Genomic DNA, 10,979 nt, shown 5'->3' on the forward strand with positions numbered 1-10,979 from the left:
GCCCCGCCCCCAGCGGCGCGCGCCCTACGGCCGCCGAGGGGCGGGGACGCGAGCGAGGCCGGCTATGGAACCCCTGCGGAGGGCCCACGAGGCCGCCCTCCGGCTGCTGCTGTGCCGGCCCTGGGCCTCGGGCGCCGCCTCCCGCCCGAAGCCCCGCTCCTCGGAGGTGCTGACGCGGCACCTGCTGCAGCGGCGCCTGCCGCACTGGACCTCCTTCTGCGTGCCCTACAGCGCCGTCCGCAACGACCAGTTCGGCCTCTCGCACTTCAACTGGCCCGTGGAGGACGCCAACTACCACGTCCTGCGTACCGGCTGCTTCCCCTACATCAAGTACCACTGCTCCAAGGCCCCCTGGCAGGACCTGGCCGGGCAGGACCGGTTCTTCACGGCGCTCAAGGTCGTCAACCTGGGTGAGTGGCCCGGGCCGGTGAAGCACGTCCCGCTGAGAATGGGATCACTGTTTGCAAAGCACGCTGACAAACGTCGCTCAGACGCCGAGACCCCGGTCCCAAGGTCAGGCCACGACAGCGCCGGGGAGCCCCGCCTCGGCCCAGCGCAGGCTCGCCTGGGCGCACGCGCTCGCCACGCTTGGGCCCGCGCTGTTGGGTTTCCCAGACCCTGCCTCGGCGTCTAACCCACTCTGCGGCGTTTTAGGACTGGCCTTGGCCCTGGTATTTTGGATTCCCCCCACCCACCCCAGTCGCTCCCCGTACGTGCTTGTCGGGGCTGAGTAGTTGCACTGAGTCATTCCCAGAAAAGTCGGGCTTTATCCCAGACCTATATCCAGGGACCACACTGCGTCACCCTTGGGGAGGAGACATTCATTCCACCCTCACCTGCCGCAGCTCTTGACTGGGAGGACCCCTACAGTGGGCAGTAAGAATGAGGGTGTAAGGAAACGATCCCACTGCACAGTGGCTCTGAAGTTAAGAGATGTCTTACTGCATGGCAGGATTCGTTCCCATGACCGTCATTTTCTTGGGTGCATTCAGTATTATAACTGGAACTACTTTCTGAGTTTCATTGTTTTCTTTATATGAAATCCCAGCAAGTGCGTTTTCCTAAAAGCACTGAAGGTTTTCACCGGTCATATCAGCTTTCTAAGGTGCTAGGCCTAAAAGGTACCAAAATATTCTGCCTCTTTAATATTTCTGTGTTTTCATGGGAATATTCTAATTCGGAGAGAATTTACTCTTGCTGGATGCTTATTTTCTTTGGCTGATGAGGGAAGAGGCATGAACATTGACGTGGGTATATCGTTTGTATCTTAATCGAGAGGCCTCAAGATGTTTTGAACCTTTTAATAGGTAATATCACATTGATCCAGATTTTAGCAATTCAAAATCTAGACGTGGGAGCTGGACCATGTTACCCAACCAGTTTTTTAGAGTTAAAGCTAAACCCCTGTGCACCTGCACTGGTATTATATAATCTGATGGCTTATTAATTTAAATATGGTATTTATGTATTTTTGCTTATAGTAACTCACATACGTCAGTCATGGGATTTTTGAGCCATTGGTCTACTGGGACTATCGTGGGTTCAGTCCACCCAAGGAGAAGATAATTATTTAGCAATGTGTAATTCTTTAAAAATTTGTCTATTTGGCTGATGGACTACATAGAGCATACCCTCTAATTTTGAGGTTGAAGTTGAAGGGTAAGCTCACTTGGAAAATTGGATTCTAAAGACTGGAATGATGAATAGGTTCAGGAAGAAGTTTATTTTAGCATTTTTAGAATCAGTCTTTCATCCCAAATGTAAAGCGTAACAGGTTAGGAAAAGTATAATTGGTGGATGATAGGTAAACCATGAGCCAAATGCCTTTTAAAGAAAGTTTTCATTTGAAACTTAACACTTTAAGAACACCTTAATGATTAGGGGCTTCTCTTTTAAATATACATGCAAAGAAATCCAAAGAAAAGTAGAATACCCAGAACATGCTCACACAAAGAAGTGAAACATTTTGAGGAAAGAAACAACAGTTGTTTTTCTATGTGGAAGAGAAGGCTGAAGAGTGATTTAATGGTCTTTGGAAATTCTAAAAATCCTGCCCAAACAGGAATAAGAGTTTTAAGTTAAACAAAAGGGAAGAGTTTCTGCTCATGCATGCTTTAATACGAATTGGCTTTTACTGGTAAAGGGAATTTTTTTCTGGACTTTTTAAAGAGCAGTGTATTCACCAATTTGGTAATGTTTATTTTATATTTTTGTCTTAAGGTAGGGAATTAGATAATAGATTCTTTCCGGTTCTGTGATGCCCCCTCTGGATCATCAAATACCTATTCTATTAATAAAAATACTTAGGATTTTATTCCTCTTATTCCCTTCTAAATTAGTAATTATCAGAGTAATTCATTTTTCCATTTTGTAAATAATAAAGATTTCTCTTTTACCGTTTGTTCCCTCCCTTTCTCCTCTGCCTTCCCTTCAATGGAAGCTGACATTTTACTGATGGTTTTATCAGTCTGGGTATCCTGCTGGGAAATAGATTGAGATTTAAGAAAAGCAACTTACCATTGGAATGAATGGGTAATCGGAGACTTGCTAAGAAGTTCTAATTTTTTTTAAGTGCTTAATTTGACAGTGGTTTACCTACTGTTCAGCTGACTCAAAATGAATTATTATGCAAAGAACTGACGTTCATGTTCATTTTGATGTTATGTTTCAGTCTGGGAAAAAAATAATTTCTCATGGAATTTTACAGACTTTATAGCATATGTGCTATAGATAAAGAAAATTATTTTTTTATGTTTAAATTGTTTAAGTAGCAAATCTCATTTTAGCCTGACTACATTAAGTAGACTGCAGGAAAAAAGAAATAGAGAATTTCTGACTCGTGTATCACAGCACAATCCCCTATCAAACAGCATTACTGATAGTGGTTCCTAGCTCTTTCTTAAAAGTGATAATGTAGTTATTATAAGCTAGTAATCTTTGGTCAGTTCTCCCATTTTAGCTGAAAAACTATTGACCATTGATTTGTGTGGTTTTTAAAACATGCCAATATTTTAACTGAAAACTGATAAGTACTGTAAAACAAGATTTCAGTTTCACCAGCCATTCCTTAAATTTATATCCTTAGCATTGGTTTAAAAGGCATATTTTATTTTTTAAAAAGGCATATTTTATATATTTTACTGTCAATATATTTAGAAAATTAATAATTGTTTCTAGAACCTATTTTGTTCTTCCATTGATTTTCAGCTTTCAAGTTGTGATACTGTATTTTAAATTTATTTTTTATTTCAACTTCTCCCTCTACTCTTCACTCACTTCTGCCTGTTTTCTTGTCTACTTCCCTACCCATACTCCCTTTACTTTTTTTTCTTTTTGATAAGTAGCTTTATGATGCTAGTTTTTGTGGCTTTTTTTGTGACATTCCCTTGAAGCATTTAGAGATTCTTTGGGGTATTACCAAGGGAAAGAAGGCAAATATACTGTCAAAGATTTCATGAGAGTTCCAGGGAACCCTGTGATGGTGACAAACTGTGACCCAGTATATTCCTAAAAATAGAGGGTGCCAGCCTGAATGGGCATTTTTGCCTGTTCTCATTGCCAGCTAGTGACGCTTCTTTTGATTAATCTCTGGCATCACAGTGGTTGGAATGCAGCTTCAGGGAAAAAGCACAAAGTAGTCCAATGCACTTACACACTCAAAACGAGCATAATACAGCAAATATTTCTTGCAGAAAAATAAAAAAATCTAGCAATAGGATCAGTCCTGAGCATGTGATCTCCCTATTAACTAGAAAGAGGAATTTTCCAAATGTACAGCTCTTCTTTTAAATTGTCATTTTTCTGTCCAACTCCTACACAAGAACAATAAAATTAATACTTGTATAGAGTATACATTTGTTATTGATTCATATGCCTGTGGTTTTATACATGTTTTTAGTATGTTAATAGTCATTGATTTTAAATAGTTGCCTTAAAAGAGATAGGAGCTGTGAAAGTTTATTTTGTATCCAAGATAGTGTCATATGCATGAGTACTTAATCCATTATCTCTGGTTAGTATATGTTTAGTTTCCTGTATCGCAAATGGCAACTAATCTCAACTATAACAGCAAAATCTTATCAAATGGAAGTATTCCAAAGAAGAAACATGTTGTTGGAACCTACTGTATACCTATTTCAAATAGGTTGAAAAAAGATTGTTTTCAAATCAGTTGTAAAAATACTCATGGGAATATTTCTCATACCTGTTATACTAAAATCTTCCTTAGAATTAGGGTTTACCTTAGGTTTCGAAGACAGCTATTTGACCCAGTTTCTTTTAAGTTGTACAAAAAATTACTTTAGCCATCAGTGTTACTGTTTGACATAAAGCACAGTAAAGTTGACCTAGTAATTTGAGCTTAAAGCCACCAATCCAGAGCATCTACAACTAAATTAATGAATATTCTATTTGCTTATTTGTGAAAAGTATATAGAATTACTTGATAATTGGGGCACCTGGGTGGCTCAGTCGTTAAGCGTCTGCCTTCAGCTCAGGTCATGATCTCAGGGTCCTGGGATTGAGCCCCGCATCGGGCTCCCTGCTCAGCAGGAAGCCTGCTTCTCCCACTCCGTCCCCCTGCTTGTGTTCCCTCTCTCGCTGTCTCTGTCTGTCAAATTAATAAATAAAATCTTTCAAAAAAAATTCATAATTACTTGGAAGTGACAAATTAGTGCTTAAAGTGCTTTGAATTAAAACTTAAACCAGCTTTATCTATAGTTTTAAAAATCTCTAGGCTCACACAGTTGTTTCCATATTCCACAAACTGATGAAATTGAGCTCTTAGCTAATTAGAATCAGTCTGTACTCATATCTTTATATTTTCATAACTTTACAATTTGTTGACATTGCAGAAGAGTGCTCTGTGATTTGTACCATGACAAATACATGGATGCATGATTAATTAATAAGCATTGATGTTCATTAATAACATATTCATTTGTTTTCTAGGTATTCCAACCTTATTATATGGACTTGGCTCCTGGTTATTTGCTAGAGTCACAGAGACTGTACATACCAGTTATGGACCAATAACAATTTATTTTCTAAATAAAGAAGATGAAGGTGCCAGGTATTGAAGGTGTGCATTGGAGAACATAAATATCAGTGGATTTTCTCTTGTGTGTATATGCAATGTTTATTTTTGACCCTTTAAAATAAAACTTTTGTAAACACCTTTTTCTTTCTCTGGTGTCGGGTTCTTTAAGATGAATCATTGCCCTCAAGAGGCAAAGCTTTTCATACATTGTTATATATTGCGTGCTCGGTTTAGCCAATGGGAACTGCAGATGCATGAAGCATATACCAATTTTTTTCCTAGAATTGGGTTAAATTACAGATAAAAAATTATTATAACATATATTCTGCAGTTAGGTATTAACAATTCAAGTTGATTCTTTGAGGAGAAAATGGATCTTTTATAGGACACTGGAAAAAGAAGTAGAGGATTTTAGGATATATGTGGAGATAATACCATTGGCAATTCCAAAACTGATGGATTCTAATTGTAATCTGAAATCTAAACTATTCAGCTGCCAGGATTTTCAATGGGAATGTCTTAAAGCCCTTGTGCCATTTACCTAGATGAGAGGTCTAGATGTAATGTTGAAACTTCTTATTGCCTAAACATCCAATACCATACTACTTTCTTAAAAAAATAATGACTCTGGTTAACGTAAATGTAGCAAGACGAATGAAATTAAGACTTACTAAAAGTTAAAATAGCATGCTGATAAAGCTGTAAGAACAATTAAGATCTAGAAAGACCCAGAAGAATAAATTTGGTGACTGTTTATAAAAGCAATTAGCTGAAATGGTACATATCCATACACTTCTTGGCATTGGGAAATGGGCTGAAATTTTAAAGACCTGATAGCAGTTTTGTGTTAAGATTTTATTAAGTTAATTGCATTTTTGAAAGCAAAGTCATTAAAAAAAAATTTATCCTTGGGGGTAGTTACAAAATACCCAGACGAATGGTAAATTTCAGAAATTTGGAGTAATTTAGGGAGAACTAAGTAGAACTATTTAATTTCTAAACCAATGGGTGTTTAAGATTTATGATCTCTCCCATAATTACAAGCATACATTATATATCATTTTATGTTAATGTGTTGCTGATACTCTGCAACATTCACACATTATTGTAGCAAAATATTTTATAAAATACAATCTAACCAGCATTTGGGTGCTTGCTTCTGGCAAATCAGTAGAGAAAGTGAGTGGCAGTGACTGAGGTGAAAATACCAGAATAAATTAATACAAACTGACTTCTTTAAAGGTAGTTGTTTTAAATGAGCTGCAGAAAGTGAGCTGTTCTTCAAATATATGTAGTGTTCACTTGTCTAAATGCAATTCTAAATAACACTTTAATCAAAGAAGTACTTATGCCATTATATTTAGTCCAGAAGAATATACTTGACACTAGTTAAATGAATGGCTTACACAAAGGAGATAGTGTTACATTAAGCTTCATTAATAATAAAACTGACTATTAGCATTTTGCAAGGAAGGCTAGAACTGATTTCCCCTGTAATGGGCAAAGTTAAATAACTATAGCTCATAAGTTTTAAGTCAAATACTGCTCATTCACTGCTGCTGGTCTTGTCAATACTTGCCGTAAAGGTTTGGTCCTAGCACAAGGCCGATAAAATGGTTTTTAATTACCAGACTATAAATACAGCTTTTCAGTAGAGTTGCACTTCTTTTCACACTGGCCTATTTGATTTCTGATAATTTGTACTGCTGACTCTGCTTACCTGTTTCTCAATAGCTACAGTCAGTGTGACTTGTCCATATGGTGATAGGTAAGTCTCCTTGGAAAAGATCTTTGACAAACTACCCTATTGATCTCTGTAATTCTCTGCTGCTTGCAGCATTAAATAGAGCCTTGATTTCTTGTCTCATGCGCTCGCTGTGTAACAATTAAGCAAATGTAATATTTTCTTGTATTACATGAAAATCAATAGACCTCTTGCTCTCATGGAGTTGATCATGGTGAAGGATGAACTCAACGATGGCTAAGGGCATAGTTCAAATATTAAAATATCATTCATTGGATTTATTAAGTCTTACTGTGAACGTTTTAGTCTAAAAATGCTCCCCATTGAACAGTAATGGTTTAAGTTTTTCCTTTAAAGTTGAATATGACATGGAAGCATTGTGGTCTAAAAGGGGTAAAGTATAAATGCTAGAAGTCAGGAGATTGATTCTATTTTAGTGTCAGTCCTGTATTACTTTTTGACCTCAAGCTAATAACTACTCCTTAGTGTCTTAGTTTTTTCCACCTGTAATCTGAGAAGAACAAAACAAGGAAACTTTCTACTTTAAAATGTATGATAAATATGCTTGTAAGCAAATGTCAGTTTTATTTCAGTAAAAGCTGGTTTTGTAGTCCTCATTCTTCCATTCCATATGTATTTATTTGTAAAGAACGTCATTAACGGAAGGATTTTAAAAACAAGGGAGAGGAAGAAAGGAGGAGACAAATTGAGGCATTGTATGGTTGCCTGCTTGAGAGCTGATTATGCCTGAGATGGCAGGCAGTGTTCCGAGTTGACCCTGCCATTCTGGATATTAGGAATATTCTTAGTTGATGAAACAACCAAAAACAGCTTTTCTGCCAATACTTCTTTGATGGGATTTTGTCTTTTAAAAAAAATCCAGGCAAAACTATTTTTTAATGAAGATGAGTGTTAGTATAAAATTTTAGGAATCTTCTATTGTTACTTCTACGCAAATCAGTTATCAAGTATTGGAAGAAATTTCTGGTCAAAATTTTTAGTTCCTGTGTGAACTGTGAACCACCATAAGGATACAATAAGAATTGGCATGGACGAGGTGGCTAATATAAAAATCCCTAGTTTCTCAGTGCTAATGTCTTATCATACCAAAATGACAAATAGCTATTTCTTTTATCGCACATATTTGGTCACTAAGATTTTGCTAATTGTTGACTAAAGTAAAAAATGAAACATTTTTAATTATTAAAAGCCATACATATTTCTTTTACAATGTACATTTTATTTCTTGTCATTTTATTTATATTCACTCAAAACTCTAAGCAAGAACATCTATAATGCTTCATGAAGTATCTCTTAATTCTATTAAAGAATGAATGATGTTTAAATGGGTGGGGTGACATCAAGACAGGATCTTGGTTTCATTTCATTTAAAAGCTAATGCAGATAACAGAAACCTTATCCTAAAGCTGGTAGATCGGGTATCTTTTTTTCAGCACTTACCATTCAGACAGTAATGATGTTTGAGGGCATCTTAACCTAAACAAGTATTTAGCATTACATCTCACCTGGGTCAACAGTCTAGGGTATCAAAGTTAAACTGTGTTACTGTAAATTAATGGAAAATGTAACTGCACTTTGCTGAAAGATCAATGTCCAATAAAGGCTGCAAAATCAAATCTTGTTGCAATGATTGAGGTCTTTAATTGCCTTTCAAAGATAAGGTGGTAATCAACACAGCTTTAACTGATTTTTTTACTAGTTCAATCACATGCTAATGACTAGTGCCAAGTCAGAATCTTTAACTACTTACACTTATTAAATCTTATGTTAGTAATGAAAAATTACTTTAGCTACACAATCGATAGAACACAAATCTTAATTACTATATTTCACTTTTATACTATTTTATATGCTTGACAAATGTTACACAAGAGCTTTCCCAACATAGGAAGTGTTATTAATAGTGACCGTGGTCCACAGAGTATTTTTGTAATATAAATTAGAGAAGAGATGTTGAGAAAAAATTTCTTCTTTAAACGAAAATGTGGCTAAAATAGTTTCACTGACATAAGTTTGGCCGTCCAGCTACTTCTAGGAATTCTATTCTGCTAATTGAGAATACCTTTAATACAACTGGAATAAAATAAATCCAGATTGTTTTTAGTGTGTTTCCAAAGTTTCAGTTAGTTTTCTAGTAAAGAAATTGATTTTGTGTAAAGCCTGCTATAAAATTCTCCTAATTGGGGAAAGGATAAGTTAGTAAAGGGAAATGAAAACTGAAAATAAGTTGGACTTCAACAAAATTAAAAACTTTCATGCTTCAAAGGAAACTATCAAGAAAAGGAAAAACCAACTGATGGTATGGGAGAAAATATCTGTCATGTATCTGATGGGGGACTTGTAGCTAGAATATATAAAGAACTCTTACAACTCAAAAACCCAATTGAAAAATAGATTTAACAGATATTTCTCCCAAATAAATTATACAAATTTTTGCTACTAAGCACATGAAAAGATGTTCAACATTAACTGCTGGGAAACTCAAAACCACAATGAGATACCACTTCATACCTCCTAGGATGGCTATAATCACAAAGACAGATGATACCAAGTATTGCCAAGGATGTGGAGAAATTGGAACCCTCATGCATTATCAGTGGGAGTGTAAAATGATGTAACAACTTTGGGAAAGTTTAGCAGTTCCTCAAAATATTAAGCATGAACTTAACATGTGACCCAGCAATTCTATTCCTAGGTATATACTGTAGAGAACTGAAAACATATGTTCACACAAAAAACTTGTATGAAAATGTTCATAGAGCAGCATTGTTCATTTTAGCCCAAAAGTGGAAACAACCCAAATAGCCACCAGTTGATGAATGAATAAATAAAATGTGGCATGTTCACACAATGAAATATTATTCAGTCAAAAAAAGGAATGATGGACCCATACACATGATAGGATTGATAAAGCTCGAACACATCATGCTAAGTGAAAGAAGCCAGTCATAAAAGACCACATATTACATGATTTCATTTATATGAAATGTCCAGAACAGGCAAATCTACAGAGCCAAAGTGAATGAGTGATTGTCTAGGGATGGGGAGGTTGGGAGGAAATGGGCGGTGACATGTCATGGGTATGGATTTTCTTTTTTGGGTGATGAAGCTGTTCTAAAATTGTGGTGATGGTTCACAACACTGCGACTATACTCAAACCAATGAATGGCACATTCTAAATGGAAGACTGTGTGGCATGGGAATTATCTCTCAATGAAACTGTTAAATTAGTAATGGGGAGAGGGTAAATGGGCCATTAGTATTTAATGCGATATGGTTTCAATTTTGCAAGATGAAAAAAGATCTCAGACAGATGGTACCAATGGTTGTATAATAACGTGAATGATAATGTGACTGTACTTGATACCACTGAACTGTACAGTTAAAAATAGTTAACATGGTGTAGTGCCTGGGTGGCTCATTCAGACTCGGTTTAGGCTCAGGTCATGATCTCTGGTGGTGGGATCCAGCCCCACAGCCGGCTCTGTTCAGCGCCGGGTCTGCCTGAGATTCTCCCCGCCACTCCGGCTCCTCCCCAAGTATGCACTCTCTCTCTCTCTCAAAGAAATAAAGAAATAAAGAAATAAAATCTTTTAAAAAAAATTATTAACATTGGCAAATTTTGTTTTATATGTATTTTACTGCAAATAAAAATAATTTTTAAAATTTAGTAAAGGATTTAATATTACTGCAATGAAATACAACTGATTGCATGATTTCTATAGAAAATAATTGAGTTTAGAAAAATGTTAGCGATTATAAGAGGTAAAACATGTTAATATCATTTTATACATTGCAGTCTTAGAATTTAAAAAATTTTAATTGTGAAACGTAGTTTTAATTAAGTAGATGAAATCTCATTTGGGATCATTTTTAGTAGCATTAAGGATAAACTTTTATATCTTTATTACATACTTGTATCCTGAAACTAATACAATGTTATAGGTCAATTATTCTTCAATATAAAAATACATACACACATGCATAAAGAGATTTTTTTTTTAAAGATTTTATTTATTTGACAGAGAGAGACACAGCACGAGAGGGAACACAAGCAGGGGGAGTGGAGAGGGAGAAGCAGGTTTCCCACCGAGCAGAGAGCCCGATGTGGGGCTCGATTCCAGGACCCTGGGACCATGACCTGAGCCAAAGGCAGACGCTTAATGACTGAACCAC

General features: G+C 36.7%; 1 protein-coding gene across 1 annotated transcript; it reads left to right on the forward strand.

The window, feature by feature from the left end:
* Nucleotides 1-4: 4 nt before the first annotated feature.
* Nucleotides 5-5,173, forward strand: C6H15orf61 (chromosome 6 C15orf61 homolog). Its single transcript, XM_027571019.1, has 2 exons — nt 5-410; nt 4,951-5,173. Exons 1-2 carry the CDS (start codon nt 65-67, stop codon nt 5,076-5,078), a joined length of 474 nt encoding a protein of 157 aa, XP_027426820.1. The 5' UTR covers nt 5-64; the 3' UTR covers nt 5,079-5,173.
* The last annotated feature ends 5,806 nt before the right edge of the window (nt 5,174-10,979 follow it).

The sequence above is a fragment of the Zalophus californianus genome, chromosome 6, assembly GCF_009762305.2.
Source record: "Zalophus californianus isolate mZalCal1 chromosome 6, mZalCal1.pri.v2, whole genome shotgun sequence".
Lineage (NCBI taxonomy): Eukaryota > Metazoa > Chordata > Mammalia > Carnivora > Otariidae > Zalophus > Zalophus californianus.